At 37.5% G+C, this 16,755-nt stretch overlaps 1 protein-coding gene across 11 annotated transcripts in view; it reads left to right on the top strand.

The window, feature by feature from the left end:
- Window positions 1-16,755, top strand: part of MAP2K5 (mitogen-activated protein kinase kinase 5) — a 228,634-nt gene that overhangs the window by 17,667 nt on the left and 194,212 nt on the right. For all 11 annotated transcript variants that reach the window (XR_012494695.1, XR_002136832.2, XR_012494694.1 and 8 more), the window contains exons 3-4: window positions 1,115-1,182; window positions 16,094-16,163. Coding sequence is in view for 8 of the 11 variants with exons in the window: in XM_019725621.2 (XP_019581180.1) it covers window positions 1,115-1,182; window positions 16,094-16,163 (138 nt within the window). In the remaining 3 variants the exon portion in view is untranslated. The remainder of the gene's footprint in view (window positions 1-1,114; window positions 1,183-16,093; window positions 16,164-16,755) is intronic.

The following is a 16,755-nucleotide window of genomic DNA, read 5'->3' as shown; positions in this document are numbered from 1 at the left end:
AGCCCGCCCCTTCCAGGTGGCCCCTGGCAGTTTGTGTACTTCCTCCAACACTATTGCTCAAAGTATTCGGGGCATTTTTCTTTCAACTAAATTTAGAGTCTACCACGTAGACTGTTTTCCTGCTGCCAGATCTTTATGTTTAGAAAGATGAAGTAGCTAACTGAATATTTAGAAATAGCCAAACGTCCTTCTGGGTTCTGCCTGGCAGGTCCTGTAGGTGAATGATCAGGCAGACAATTCCATTTTGGATTAAAAATGACATGACATTTTCACGTGATCTATTTTCAGGTTCTTAAATCAGTTTGTGAAGAGAGATTTCACAACTATTTTGAATAACAGAAGCATAGTTGAAATAAGTACATTGTTACTGGGTGTGGCGACTTTGATGATACACTTATTCAAATGTATACATTCTGTTTATGTACTTTTTGAAGCCTTATTGTTCTCTAGTTTTAAGACGATTATTTCAGAATAGCATGAATCTCCATTTGCAGCTTACTATAGTTAGAGTTCCCAAAACAAATTGAAATTTTTCAGAAGAGAGAGAGAGAACTACACTAGGTAGGATGGGATATGGGGAGAATTGTTAGAGTTGCTTTGCAAGTTAATCTTACTCTAGGCTCCCAATTTTTCTGTAAAAATGGAATAGTAATAATAATAAAGTCACACCACCCACATCATCGGATCATTGTTTTTAAGCAGTTTTTAAGGAGGTACTGGATATGAAGCACAGATCATGGTGTCCAGTAAATGTTAGCCATTTTTATCATGCTATTGTGACATGACGGGTAGCCTGGAAGAGAGAAAGAATGGAGAAATAGAAGGAGAGGGTGCTTATCCTTACTTTAACATAGATACATGTCATGAACAATATTTAAATTTTCAGCTGTCCCTAAAATTTTTAGTTATTTATTGAAATTCTGTTTGTATTCTGAACAACAACAACAACAAAAACAATACAACAAACCTCAACAGCCCCTAAAACAGGGTGTTGAGGATTTGGATATCAAATGGTATAATAAAAAAAACCAATTGTATTATTCCCAACTGATGTGGGTTTTGTACAGTAAAGAACACAAATCTTACCACTTGCATTATGTTGCTTTTTAAACAGATGAGGATGAAGACGGTGATCGAATTACAGTGAGAAGTGATGAAGAAATGAAGGCAATGCTGTCATATGTAAGTATATTACAAGTGAGGACTAGTTTTAAATGTGACTGTAGTCGAGGATGCTGTTTCTTGGCATAGTGAAGATATAAAAGTAAATCACAGTCACCATAACATTTTTCTATATAGTATAGAAGGCTTTCAAAGATTTCCTTACATGAAAGTTAAGGGCATTCTTTTCAAAAGACACTTACTAATCATATCATGAACATTAAGAATAATGCATCTTAATGACTTTTGCATTAGGTATGGTGCAGACTAAATGGACTATCAATTTCCTGTATTTTTTATGCAGTACTTAAAGTAACGGCTCATTAAAAATGAACCCCTGGGCTCTAAAAAATTTTTCAAAATCTACTTTCAGCTAGAGCTCTCTTTCACCCTTCAAAACAGACTATAGTTATAATGTAACTGCAGGCTTAATAGGGATACACCATTTAAAGATGTATTCTCAGTTATTTTACGCACTAACCAACCCCTTGCCCCCATCCCAAGATGAACTACAGGGTTACTTACTGAATCAAAGTGATTTGAGTATCTCCGGAAAGGACTTTTCTTTTGTGTTTCCAATTTCAGTGGAAATTTGCATTAACATTTGTCTCAGGACTGATGTAGATAAAAAAGAGAAAAGAGTACATTTCTAAAAATTTAGTACTAAGCTTGAAAAAGTCAACTATGATGAAGAGACAAAGATAGCTTCCCTGAGCCCCGATTTGCGCTTTCTTCTTACCTTGTTTTATTTCCTCTTATTTGTTTTTTATTTCATCGGGGTTTGTTGTCTGTTTATAAAACCTTCTCTCCTGGCCTGTTGGAGAGAGCATTGGACTGGAAGTGAGGAGACCACTGCTCTCCCCTGGCTTCCTGGCCTTAGGCAAATCACTTAACCTTTCTGTGCTGGAGTTGCCTCATCTGTCAATTGTGGATAATAATACTTGTCCTTTCTACTGCCCAGGGTCATTGTGATGATCAAATGAGCGAACAGACAGGAGAGCCCTTTGAAAACTTAAAAGTTCTATACAAATGCAAAGTTGTATTATAGTGGAAATGTTGGATTCAGGGTCCTTGCTTTTCATGAGACTCTAATTTTAGCCAACAGTTAGGGTGTAGGTTTTTGATAGACCTCAACTTCAACCCAGGATATTGTTTCATTGTAATGAAAACTGTAAAATATCTGTATGGGTTTCCGCCAATAGTTTTAATTTAGGGTAGGAGGAAAGAGAACAAGAAGGATGGCATGATTAACAGAGCGTTGCATTCAGAGCTGCACAGAGTAGGAAAAGTCAATTTCCCATTGACTTCCCATTAACTTATTTGAGAGTCTTTGTGCACTGAGAATTTAGAGCAGGGCTCATCAGCACCTTGAAAGGCAGACTAGGCTGGTCTGCTGGAAGGTCTAGCACTAGAATTGATAGATTGGCTAACTCTCCTGAGAATGTGACACGCTTATTTTTAGAAAACACACACAGAGATTGGTTCTAAGTATTTTCACACATATCCATTGCAGAGAGTACATTACTGACATCAGTGTACTTTCATTATGTCTGTGACACAACCACACACAAAGGTGTGTTTTCAAAAATGTACTTTTGGGAAGATCGGACAAATTGTGCCTTTTAAGAATGTTACTGGATGTGATCGTAATAATAATAATCATTCTATTTTTTAAGTTGCTACTCTATATAGTAGATGCTTATAATATTTAATTCCCTTTTATTTTAGTAATCCCTCTATGAGGTAGATATTGTCGTTGCTAATTTTTAGATGAGGAAGCTGTGGTTAAGAGACAGGCCCAGGGTCTTAGAGCTGGTATGAATGTAAATATGGAATTTAAGTTCAGTTTCTCCTTGTGCCAGCGCCCATGCTCCTTTAGTGTTTTACACTGTTTCTCTCCTATCCACCTCCTTGCACATTATATTGAGATCTTCCTGTGTCATCACCACTATTAAATTTTGAATGATTTGTGTTTATATAATACCCTAGTTGAGATATCTGTAGCATATATTCCTTATGATTTGTGCTTATTTTCTCAAATGTAGTGTTTATTTTTGTGTTATAGGAAAATATTAGAGTTATGTAATCGTCTTTAAACTTAAAAGTTCCTGACATTTCTTGAGAGACACTTTTTAGTCTGAAATCATGTAGCTCATTGATCCCTAAATATGTGGATTTCTTAAACTAATCAATTTTCCATTTTTAGATTGGAGGACAGACATAGGCGTGATAACATTTTAATTTTGCCAAATAAAAAATTAATACATAAACTAATAAAATTATCTATTAACCATTATTTTATTAATAAAGAAAATAGTGGGAGTCATTTAAAGAATAAAATATTGGGCAGTACAAAATCTCAAAAGTAAAGATGACCATTAAAGTGAGTAAATTTAATTTTAATGTAAAAACTCACTACATTATGCTCATTTTTAGTAATTTGCTATGGATGTTGAAAACTTTTTTTATGATGGCAGTGGTCCGTGCACTGTGGTCAGGCTGATTGGGTCCAGATTTTCTCATTAATTCACTGAACAAATATTTAGAGATGGGAGCCTGAGGCCCCCAAGGAATTTTAACTTCAGGTAGAGCTCCCTTTTTCTGATTCTGAGTGCTTGAGCAAAATATTTAAAAATGAAAATATCCCTGTGAGAGGTAAGTCTTAAGTTATTTAAAACATAAATGTATTTCCATTTCCTCTTATTTGTTGCAGTAGCCCCTACCATTGCACACCCTTTGTTTATGTAGAGTCAGGTTCTGAATAAACATTTGAAAAGTAGAGAGTACAGGAGTCTCTTTAAAAGCACAAACAAGATTGGTTGGCTGTCATTTTGATCTGTCTGGGTTCTCATGGTTGAAATTCCTTTGTGTTCCAGTTTTTCCATGAAGAGAACCCTTTGAACCTAATTTCATAATAGATTTTGGTTGATACTCCTTAGTTGCCAACCTGCTATCCAAAGTCTTCATTGTTTTTTTTTATTTTTTAGGCTCAGTTTAGCTCTGAAAATTTTTGATTCCTGGGTTTAGGTGCTGACATAGGAAGATACTGACAGATGACTGACCACATGTTTACTTTAAGAAACAGCTTAGTTTTTTCATGTGGAATTCAATAAACTTGCAGTCACCATAGTATTTCTTTTAAAACCATATAGAGAAAGCAAAACTAGAGAGACTTTTAGCATAAATTCTTTATATTTTTCCATTGATTACAAAGGTTAAATGAATAAACAGCCTGGATTTCTGCATAAAGTTATAACAAATTTTGCAATGTCTAAATTGTAACTTGCAGAATTACTTTTTTTCCTTTAATCACTTGGTTGCAAGCATTTTCTGGCTTTGGGCCAACAGAAGCATAAGTTTTTATCAGTAATTTAAATAGATTTTTGTATTAGACCTGAAAATGTTGCCTTTTTAATTGAAAACTTATCAATTATTTAAATTGCTAGCAGCCTTAGGCTGTTAATTTTATGTGTGCCATAATAATGGCATACAGTGGTTTTTGATACATGTGACACATGGAATATCACATTGTGGTAAGGATTTGTCATGACAATAGGTTGTTGTGTGCTGTTAAATAATAACCAACATATTAAACCAAAGTCTGTTCTCACACATTAGTACCATTTTATGTAAGTTATTTAGAAGTTGCATTCTTTTCTTCATTAGATATATTTTTAAGAGATAATGAGAAGAAAACAAAGCTATAATAAATTGTTTTTTAAGAAATGTAAAGTAATTTGGTCTCCAAGGAGATATTTAATGTATTGAGAGAATTCAGCAGCCAAGTGTTATTACAGCACCATTGTGTAGCTCTCTGCGTTTTGTTATGAGTTTGTGTTAATCAACAATCTGTTTTTATAGCATAGTTTCTTGTAAGTTATGTTGTTAGAATATTCCACTTCTGGGATCATGGCTTTTTCTCTGACACTACTGTATCTTTTTAATTCCTCTATAAAGTATTTTTTTAATTAGAATTTGAAATGCTTTATTAGAAAAAAAATACAACCAACCTACATATTCTGAAAACTAAATACCTGATCATTGCTAAGTATTTAAAGGACCCTGTTAAATATTCTCTTAATGTAGTTTAAATCTTTTTGCTTTGTTTTCCCTCTCATTTTCTAGAAAGACTGAAGACAATGTGTTGCTTTTCTCCTTCCATCTTTTTGTATTTGTTTTCTGGTAGTTCTGGCTTCATTTCCTTAAACAGCATCAAACAGCAATGCTGGGTCTTGTTTATTGATTCATTATAAGCTTCATCTGTCATTGAGACCCAGTTATAGGAGGGGGTTATTTTAATTTAACCTCTGCTTTTGGCTGGCCTTTCATTAAGAAACTCAGCAGTACATCTTGCTTTTGTAAGTGGATTCATATTTGTTTCTGCTAAATCCTGTGTCTGGTAAAAGATTTATTACACCTGGCTCTCTCAATACTGAGGTGCTTGTATGAGTACCGCACAGCAGTAAGAAGAAGAATTTTTTTCATATTGTCCTTTCTCTCTCTTTATACCATTTTTTCCCACTTGCCAGAAAAGTATGGCATGAATCGAACTGTGACTTTTCCTGTTGTGTCTGAGCCCTTGTGTTTTTGTAGAGTGTAAGTAATTCCTTTGGTATACTTGACCATAGTGGACCTTGTTAGACATGGATACCATGAGGAAAAATACCTTTTGACCTCTAGCACCTTCTAAATTGGAATATGGTTAGCTTTATCCTGGAATGCATAACTTAGAGAGGGCCTCTAAAATCATAGTTACTGAAGTGGAGTTGGAAGGGAGGCTTAGAGGTCCTGTCCAACTGTTTCATTTTGCAGAGAAGGAAACTGAGGCCCGATGAAACCAGATTCAATTGGAGGTCATTGCTAATGAGTGGGAAGGCCTGACACAGACCCAGGTCTTTGACTCCCTGTCCCTTCACTCCTGGTGGTTTTAAGTGATGTTTTTGTTTTGGCATCTGTTGAGGTAATGTTAAAATCATTGAATATAAAAAAAAATACTCTGTGGGCTTTTGAAGTTTTAAAGATTTTTGTCCTTAGCTGTAAAGCTGAGTTTTACCACAAAATTTCTTGCCCAGTTAGGAGTTGAACATTTAACAGCCTCAGGGCCTTTGCTGTTAGGAAGTTTCCTTCAGAGAGCAAAGAGATTGAAAGTTCATTTTCCACATGGTGCTTTTAAATATTCTCCATATTAATAAGTCCTACTTGGAACATACTTTGTGGAAAATCAGCTCAGTTGAAATCAGCTCAGTCTTCAATGAGCGGTTAGTCTCCTAATTCAATTCAATTCATCCAAACAACTGATAATACAGTATATTCTCCTGTCAGGGTGGAGAAATGGTAAAAAGAGTGAGAAACTGAATGAAATAAATTGTTTTGGAAATTATTCCATTTTTTTACTCAAATGGTAACATGCTCTAAGCTGTAAATAAAGTTTTTCTTTTCTCATTCTAGTCAATGAATAAAGCATTTTGTTCAGAGGCAGATTATTTTAACTACCTTGTCTATTTTGTCTGGGACATTTGGATGACCTTGAAATAGTGATAAAAACGTATTAGTCCTTTATTTGGCCCCTGTTGTGAACTATCTTGGGGCACCTTTGTTGGCAAGGAACAGAAGCATACTCAAATTTACATGACAACAAGGGGCTTGTTATGTGGCTCATGGTAGCAGAAGAAAAAGTGAGCACAGCAGGCCTCAGCCAGGGTGGCATCAGGGCAGGGCACGCTGGGGGCCATTGGCACAGAGGCTTTCGCCCACCTGTATTTTCTCATGAATGTGGCTGTGTTCCCAGTTCAGCTCCATCTCTGTGGAGGCCTCAGTGTAGCCTGTAGTTTGGCTCTTCTTGGGTCCTGTGTCATGACAGCTAGGACGAGGGGGCAGAACCATGTTGTACATCAGTGAGCCCTTTGGGAGCTACGTCTGGGAGCTTCTCTTCAAAGGAAACGATGGACCGCTGGCCGTGAGTGGCATTGCCGTTAGGCCCTTGTTGGCAGCTCCAAATGAACCTCTGTGCTGTAAGGGCCAGTTTCACTGGAAACAACGGAGTAGTTTCTACACATACCTGAAAGGTGAATATGTTTGCTACTATAAAGTTAGAGGAATTCAGTAAGTTATCAACCAAAAAGGTGTAAATCAAGGTAATTGAAAATTTCAAAATAAGGTGTTTCTCTCTAAATATATGTTTTTTTATTATATATGTGTTCCTTATTTCCCACTGCCATTTATTTATTTATTATTAAAGTATAGTCAACATACAATATTATTGTTGGTTTCAGGTGTACAACATAGTCGTTCGACATCTATACACCTCATGATGCTATCACCACCATAAGTCTAGTAACTATCTGTCAACATACAGAGTTACGACATTATTGACTATATTCCTTGTGTTGTACATTACATTCCTATGACATATATTTTATAACTGGAGGTTTATACCTCTTAAACCCCTTCACCTTTTTTCTAATTCCAACACCCACTCCCTTCTGGCAGTCATCAGGTTGTTCTCTGTATCTGTGAGTCTGTTTCAGTTTTGTTTTGTTTTTTCATTCTGTTTTTTTTAGATTCCACATATAAATGAAACCATACGGTATTTGTCTTTCTCTGTCTGACTTAAGTTCATTTAGCATAATACCCTCTAAGTCTCTCCATGTTGTCGCAAGATTTCATTCTTTTTTATGGCTGAGTAATATTCGTGTGTGTGTGTGTATGTGTGTGTGTGCGTGTATGTGTGTGTGACATTTATTCATCCATCTATCAATGGACACCTAAGTTGCTTCCATATCTTGGCTATTGTAAATAATGCTGCAGTGACCATAGTGGTATATATATCTTTCAAGTTCGTGGTTTTGTTTTTTTTGGATAAATATCCAGAAGTGGCATTGCTAGGTCATATGGTAGCTCTATTTTTAATTTTTTGAAGAACCTCCATCCTGTTTTCCATAGTGGCTGCATCAATTTACAATCCCACAAACAGCACACAAGTGTTCCTTTTCTCCACATCCGTGCCAACACTTGTTTTATTTATTTATTTTTTAATAGCGTTTGAGCAGTAGGCCAGATCTCTTATCAAAGTACTATCGGGACTGGCTAAATAAAGCGGTCTATTTGTAAGGTAATGTCCCGTTTGGCCTGCTGTCTGCATGGGCTGATGGGCCTGTTTTATTTAAGTGGCAGGTTCCCTGAAGCTGCTATTTAAACTTCTCCTACTTTAGAAGTAATACCATCGCTGCAGCCTGGAAATCAGGTGAAAGGTTAGGGTAGTCACTGCCTCAAGCTACTGATAGTGGTGACTGAAAGCTTCAGCTGAGAGGATCCTACAAGTTTTGGACCCATCGGAATACAAATTTAAACTCCTGCCAACGCACATTACCTTATACTTGACCAAGTTGAATTTCCTCTGCTGTTGGTTGCCCAAACCTCTGTTAAGACCATCTGGAGCTCTCTAACTTCCTTTACAGTTTTACTATCCAAAATGAATAGGGTTATCATTCAACTTGGCCAACTTACTGTCTTTTTCACTTCCAAATCATTAATAAACACATCTATCCAATAATATTGGTCTATAAACAGGCCTCAGAGTTGTTCTCTGTTGATCTTTCCCTGGAAAACTTTTCATTAGTGCTTTTGTTTCTCATCATCTGATCAATCTATGACCATATGTGGACTCTTGTTCTAGAGTCATATAAGGAAGGGCACTACACATTGTAGTCACCTCAGGGGAGGGTCAGTGAGGTGAGTGGGCATCGGGGGACCCTGAAGCCAGGTAAGTAAATGTGGCTGTTAATTTGGTATTCAAAGTAGGTTGGCTTCATATGTTACTTTTGACTGCTAGAGCAGTTGTGTTCTTCCTAAGAGGTCTGTGTCACAGAGGGAAACCTTCTTCATGTAAAGTATAGGAAATAATTGAAAGAAGGTATAACGGATGACACATCTGAGTAGTGTTGTAATTGAATTTGTAGTTGTTTGACAGAGTTAAGATTATTGGGTTTTTCACTGGGAAAACTAATAAATTAACTATGGACTGCAAATAGCTGGTTAGTTTATTGATTATTGCTGTAATTACTGACTGAGCTACATATAATGGGGTATGCTTGCAGTATTGACAAAACAGGAATTTGAAAATTTTATCATTAGTAGGAAAAAAACCAAGCATGCTATTCCTTGTAAGTTGAAATACTGCACTAATTATGTTGTCTGTTAGAAGATATGCTAAGGAGAGATTTAGGAAACTGTCCTGTTATAAATGTATAGAAGAAGAAGAAGAAATAAACGTGGTTTGATATGTAAGACTTGCCACTGAGTAAGTTAGAAGGTAGACTAATAAGAATAGTTACTGTGTCCATATTAGTTGCTATCTGCCTCCTTCCCTGAAACATTTGTGAGGTACAGTGCTAGCCATTGTATGGCAGTAGCTTCTTAGGTTTTGAGGGGCACAGCCCTTTTTGAAAAATCTGAGAAAGTTGTTTATTTTCCCAGAAAATTCACACAGTAAGACAGTTTGCATATAATTTCAGGAACTTCAGGGATCTCCTAAGGCACATAGAGACCCCAGGTTAATACCTCTGCATTAAGAGGTAATAAAAGATATAGTCCCTCTTCTTGATAAATGTCCAAAAGAGAAACAATGTTTCTTATAATACTCTTTTACCTACTGTTTATAGTACTGAATGTAGTAGTAATTGAAGGAAGGGGAGGGGATACTAACTCAGCCTTGATAAAACCAGTTTTAGTTAAGTTCTACCTCTGTATTTGGTCTAAAAGTTTCAGTGATTTTGTTTAGTGGTTTCTGTGTCACCCTATTGTTACACACATTTTCTTTTATGTATTGTTGTTTGGAACTGGGAGATTCATAGTACTGTGCCCTATTTCAAGATTTTTTTGAAGTACTTTATAAGAAGATTTCCCATATACCACCTCCTTTGATTTTGATCTTGCTGACACCTTTGTGAAGTGAACAAGGCAAGGCAGGTTTTTACAGGTGAGGATAGTAAGGCACAAACAAATTGCATGTCTTTCTCAAAGTCGCACAGCTAGTAAATGTAGAACCAGGACCTGAGATCACGCACTCACTGATTTGTTCACTTATTCATACGGCCAGTTTTTCATACACTAAGTATTTATGGGATAGCACCTACCTGGCCAAGTGCTGTGCCAGGTGGTAGATGTGCGGTGAACATAACAGTTCATTCCCTCAAGGACCTCATGGTCTAGGCAGGGAGAGTAACAAAAAACGGAAGTGTTCAGTGTGGAAGAAGAAAAACTGCTAATTACCAGGCACAGTGATAAATGCTATAATGGGCTTAAGTGTGAGGGCTCTGTGAGCACAGAGGATCACCCGACCCAGCTCTGGGGACAGAGGAGGCTTCCCGAAGAGGGTGGTGTCGAGGTGGAGCAAGCTAGGGGAAAGCGTGTTTGGGGCAGAGAGGAGCGGATTGTAAAGGCTCAGGTAGAAAGATGCCTGGTGTATTCAGGAGGAGCTACCTGGGAGTCAGCGTGCTGTGGCAGGGGTGGGGACAGAGGGCGGGCGAAGGTGTCAGATGAGGTCCAGAGGGAAGGTGGGCTAGATCCTGGAGGGCCCTAGCTTGAGTGACTTGAGAAGTGGGGAAGATGCAGAAGAGTTAATAAGACGTGATTGATGGAGCGTGGAGAAAAAGGAAAGAGAGATGCTCTGCATTACTTCCAGATACCTGGTTTGGGGAACTAGGGCATGGTGATGTCACTCACTGAGATAGTGAACCCAGGTGGCAGAAGAGTCTAGGGCATGAGGGAGGGGTGGGAGAGGTAGGGACCTGTTGAATTTGAGGAGCCTGTGGACAACCAGTTGGGTATGTTCCAAATCTTAGGAGAGAAATCTGGGCTGGAAATAAAGATTTGTGATTCATCAGCTCCTAATTAGTCTCAATGACTCCTCTGGTAATTGAAACCTTTGAAGTGGCTGAAGTTAACTCAAGGAGAGTATAAAATAAGAAGAGAGGTTGATGAAAAACCATGGGGGAACTCTGTCATTTAAAGGAGGGGTGGGGAAAGGACCACTTCCAGGAGGAACTGCGTAGAGTGGTTAGAGAGGTAGGAGGAAAACCAGAGGGGGTCACTAGAGAAAAAGGGAGAGGTCACTGTCAGCGCAGGAATCTTTGCCTGCACCCTGCTGCCTTGTGCCTCCCTGGGCTCTGAAAGATCAGGTGAGGAGGCCGAACCCACACACGGTGTGAATGAGGAAGCCAACCTCCACCAGTTCAGCAGTCTACCCAGTAGCCCGGTTTATGTAGTTAAATGTTTGGGCTATGAGGAAGATGAAATAACTTACCTTTTGACTCTTAAATAATAAACATACATTTTATCTTCTAAGTGCATGGACTGGAATGAAAGAAGTATTTTTCTTGATTTACTGATAAACTGTTTGCTTCCTGTGAAATAGGGGTGATGGTACTTACAGAATAGGATAGGGTTGTAAGAAATTAAATGAATAAACATAAATACATAGTACTGAGCCTAACACACAGTAGGTATTCAATGAGTGATAGACGTATCTGTGCGTTGCTTTGTATCTCGCTTTCTTTGTCTCTGTCTCTCCCCTCTCTTTCTATTTAATAGAGAACTTGTGCTGTGTAAAATTAAACTGTGCTGTTTTGGAACTCAAGTTTTTCATATGGCAGATTTCCATGAAGAAAAAAATGTAATTATTGATTGAATTGTGCTGTTAGAATTAGAATTAGCTTCATAACAAATAGGACACTGTGTGATAAACTTGCAAACAAAACAAAGCCAAAAATTGTACTTGCAATCCCCTTGTTGAATCTGGCCCTCTGTTTCAAATTAATTAGATCTTTGGATAACTATGCTAAACTTTGTCACATCCTTATTAAAATTGTTTAAGGATTTTGAAGAACATCTCAGAGGGACCCTTAAACTAATCTGAGTCTGGTACTGGAGATTCCATTAGCAATCACAAAACTGATTAATCTTTTACTCAGTTAGCTTATTGATTATTGCTGCAATTACTGCATGTAACTGATTCTGCAAGGGAGACCAGCAGAGAATACATTTTATAACTGCTGCTGATGTGTTCAGTTTGAGTGCAACATTTTGTACTTTTTACACATAACTATTTTGGTATTTTTAAATGCTGGGACACTTCTACTGAATAAGTGCGATGCTTAATATTATTTCAATATTAGAAGATTCACTTTTTAATTTTTCAACTACTAATGCATTACAGTTTACAAAATACCTTCACTAATTCTATTGCTGCAGTTTAATTTTGAGCCTCACATTAACCCTGTGTAGTTTACCCTCATTTGGAGGAAACTAAGGTTCAGTGAGGTCGAATGATTGCCTGGACACTACACAAATTAGTAAGTGGCAGAATCAGGATTGAACCCCATTTCAATCAATACGTATTTATCTGACACCTACTATGTGCAGGGCTTTTGTGGTAGGGATGATGAAAGCCAGGATAGGATCATAGAGATTAAGCTCAGGAAGTTATTTGGATAACTTCAAATGATGGCATCATTAATGTTACAGTAGTTACTTTGTTACTTTTCTGTCCAAACTGTGTTAAGTATTTTGGTATACAGGATTTGGGCTTTTGTTTATTTGTTTGGTTGTTTATTTTTTTATTTTGTTTTTGTCTAGTAGAAGTCTTTGTCATTGTTTATTTTATCATGATTTGGAACAAAATTGGAAAGAATCCTTTAAACGGAGAATATAACAACACTTAGATCAAGATCTGAAAACAACTTGCTTTGCAGCTTAAGTGCTATCTTACATTTTCTCATGTGAGTCTCTCATTAATCATATGGGTAGATACCCTCTTCATTTCACAGATGAGTAAACTGAGGTGCAGTGGTTCCTCACTGAGGTCCTGTGCTAGGAAATGCCCAGTACTGAGACTCCTGGGTTTGAGGCCTTGAATCCTCCCAGTGCCTCGTTCCTCTCACTCTGCAGCATCGGTCTTATGGCCATTCAGGACTGCTCTGTGCCAGAAGAGATATGCATGTCCCTGTGTCTTATTCTTGTCCCTTAGGGGATGCCATGTAAGCAGTGGCCTAAGCTCCTAGGCCTGTGCCTAGTGGTGGCCCCCTGGCCCTCACCTGGCCTGTTCCTCAGAGGTCAGTTGCCTGGAGTGGGCCCGCACTAGGGGTTTAATTACCGCCCTTTATAGTTTATCCTTGATGCTGAATTACTTTGCTGTGTGGAACACAGATTCCCTGTTAATATAAACATAGATTAAACCCAGTATTTCAGGAGAAAATGTTCCCTGGGTTTAGAAGAATTGTAGAAAACAAAAGCCAAATCCTGACTACTTGCTTTCGAAAAACTGGCAAGTGGCATACTTAATATCATTACTATTGTGGCTGTGTTAATCGTGGTACAAACAGATACTATAGATTGCTACAAATTTTTTACAATGATTATAAAAGTATATATAGTTTACCAGTTGACTTGGCACAGATCTGAAATGAAAGGGAAACCATTTTTTTATTTTATTTTGTGAGGTAAATAAATAAAGTTGGAAAACAGGTCAATTTCATGCATGTAAGGTTTTATAGTAGGAAAAAATGCATTGCACCTGTTCTGACCCTTTACATTTGAGGTTATTTGTTTTTGAACTTCACCCCAAGCACCAGTTTCAGACAACTCTATAATTAATTTGTTAGATAAAGCATAAGGATATTTTATTTGTTTTGATTTCTACGACTGTGAAATAGTAATTGAAATTACTAACCTATTGTACACAGTGGTTAATTAAAGAAAAGCATTAACTATAGGAGAACGCCACCACTGCTGTTGTCTTGTATCAGTGTAAAAAGGCAGTAATTTTTTTGACAGCCACTGATTGGAAAGTTGCTTGCAGCCTTCCAGAAGCAAGGGGGTACATGCTGTGGATCAATAACCGGCAAATTTCCCATTAAAAAGAATACCTGAGCAATGTTCCAAATAGCCACTGGCATCTTAATTTTCCATGGAAACCTCAAATACTTGTGTGCCGAGGACAGGTCATTTTCGGACAATTTTTCCAGACTACTTGTTAACAGTTATTGCTGTCCCAAAAGGTTGACAGCCTACATGATTGATATTTCATTTACTTGTCATCAGTGTTTGAGTAATGGCGAGCACTAGATTTCTGTGGTTTTAAGGAATATAGTCTCCTGAAAGACATTTGCCTTAGTATGTATTGCAGAGAATGTGTCATACGTGTTGATGCTGTGTGTATATAAGTTGTCATGTACATAGAAGGAGAGGATCGGTTTTCTTTCCAGTGTGAAAGCTCTTGGAGAGCAGGGTACACTTCTGTCAGCCCATAGCTTGCACTTTGTGTTTGGGGCTAGAGCTTCAAACTTGGTAACTTGTGATTCCCAAGATGAGGCAGAATTCTGTAGCTCCCTTTATGTCTAAGGAAAAAGAAAACCTTGATCTCGTAATGATTTTAATATGCATAAAAACAAGAAGATATGTGTCTCTATCTTCTAAATAGAAACTTCTTAAGAATGTCAGCAAGCAATGGTTATCAAGGAAGAATTTCCTGAAAATGTGGTATATAATGTGTTTTAAATACATAAACAGCATAGATTGAAGTGGAGTTCTGCTCTGTGGAGTTCTGCCACTCAAAACACAGAATCAACAGTTTTCATCGTTGGTATTTTGCCACCAAGAACATCACTTTGTTAAGTGAGGGCAATAGAATCCATCTCCAAGTTAGGTGGACATAGACTCATAATTAGCATATTAAGGAAAAAGGGAATCAGACTATATAATACAACCTACTGAATGAATTTGTGTTTCTGAAGAAGTGTGAAAGCTTTTTTACTTAGAGCTTTATTTTTTGTGCCCACCCAGAATTTTAAAGTGAAATTTGATCTATATTAAAACGTTTATAATACTAAAGCATAAAAGATGTGTTTGCTTGAAACTGGGCTGCCTTTTTATCCTATTAATCCTGTCATCTTTGGATGGATCATATCTTATGTGTTCATTCCACAGTCTCTATGATTTAGATTTCCATTATTTCTGCGTTTTCTATGCAAAGAGGAATGATGTTTGCTTGACTAACTGGCATAGAGGTGAGGCATCTTCGTTGTGCTCTGCCAAATCCAGGGGAAAAGAACTAAAGGCAATTGGAGACATTTCTGCTAAAATGCCTTGTGTTGTTTTTAATACATAACCATTTTCAAAATATTTCTAGAGGTCAAATACTAATCTAAAGTCTTAATCAACAGTTCTACTTTTTTTTTCCCCCCTTCTATGGGTTGTCTCTTCACTTTTTTTTTTTTTTTTAATTGGGGAAGGGGTACAGGATTTTATTGGGGAACAGTGTGTAGTTCCAGGCCTTTTAGCCAAGTCGTTGTTGTCCTTTCAGTCTTAGTTGTGGGCAGGGCGCAGCTCAGTTCCAGATCCAGTTGCTGTTACTAGTTGCAGGGGGCACAGCCACCATCCCTTGTGGGAGTCGAACCGGCAACCGTGTAGTTGAGAGGACACGCTCCAACCAACTGAGCCATCCAGGAGCTCAGCGGCAGCTCAGCTCAAGGTGCCGTGTTCAATCTTAGTTGCAGGGGGCGCTGCCCACTATCCCTTGCGGGACTCGAGGAATTGAACTGGCAACCTTGTGGTTGAGAGCCCACTGGCCCATGTGGGGATCAAACCAGCAGCCTTCTGAGTTAGGAGCATGGAGCTCTAACCACCTGAGCCACCGGGCCGGCTCCAACAGTTCTACTTTTAAAGATAAATGGCAGTGTGGAGGATAGCACTGTACTGGACTTTCAATCCTGAGTAGTCACTGTCATTTTAATGTGTAAATAGAGAAAAAGTATTCTCGAGGCTGATAATGTATATACCAGCAATTTACAAAAGTACTATGAATTAAACAACTCATAAGTATCTGTACCAGTATGCATACATTACTGAGTAATCTCTTTCTATAATCTCTTTGCAGTATTATTCCACAGTAATGGAACAGCAAGTAAATGGACAGTTAATAGAGCCTCTGCAGATATTTCCAAGAGGTAATGTTGAACAAATTCTAATCAACAATGATTATTTCAGTAAACTGTTTCATCAACAGTTATGTTTTCCAAAGGTTTAAATGCACATAACATGATGTTTAGCTCTTAATTTGAAAAAACAAAAGAAGTATTCATTATCGTGGGGATTGCAGACTATATTATAGTTATGGCAGATAAAATATCTAATTTACTAGAGTAAATTAAACTAACTAGATTGTTTTTGTTTTTGAAGTACATGCTTACATTCGCTTAAAGAACTCTTGGGGGATCCACATGGTTTCTAAATCAAGACAAATGAATGATTTTAATTTCGGATATTTATAAATTGTGGCTCAAGTTGCTGTTGAGAAAGCTTTCAGCTAATACAGAAGCTAAGGTTTACTAAGGGGTTTTAGTAGAGACATTTTCGTAGAATGTTTGGTGCTTGGTTTTTTGGGGTGACATTTTCTAAACAATGGAAAGTCCTCATATATGGGAATGTAATCGTTAAGTCTCCAAAAAATATAATCTGATGAGTATAAGTCTTGGTGAATCATCTGGTCAAATAATTTGCTTTTCCTCTTTTAGGTTTGGCACTACTAGCCTTATGTCA

This window comes from Rhinolophus sinicus, linkage group LG03 (genome assembly GCF_036562045.2).
Source record: "Rhinolophus sinicus isolate RSC01 linkage group LG03, ASM3656204v1, whole genome shotgun sequence".
Lineage (NCBI taxonomy): Eukaryota > Metazoa > Chordata > Mammalia > Chiroptera > Rhinolophidae > Rhinolophus > Rhinolophus sinicus.
Note: the sequence above shows the minus strand (reverse complement) of the source record. Positions and strands in the feature narration are given on the sequence as shown.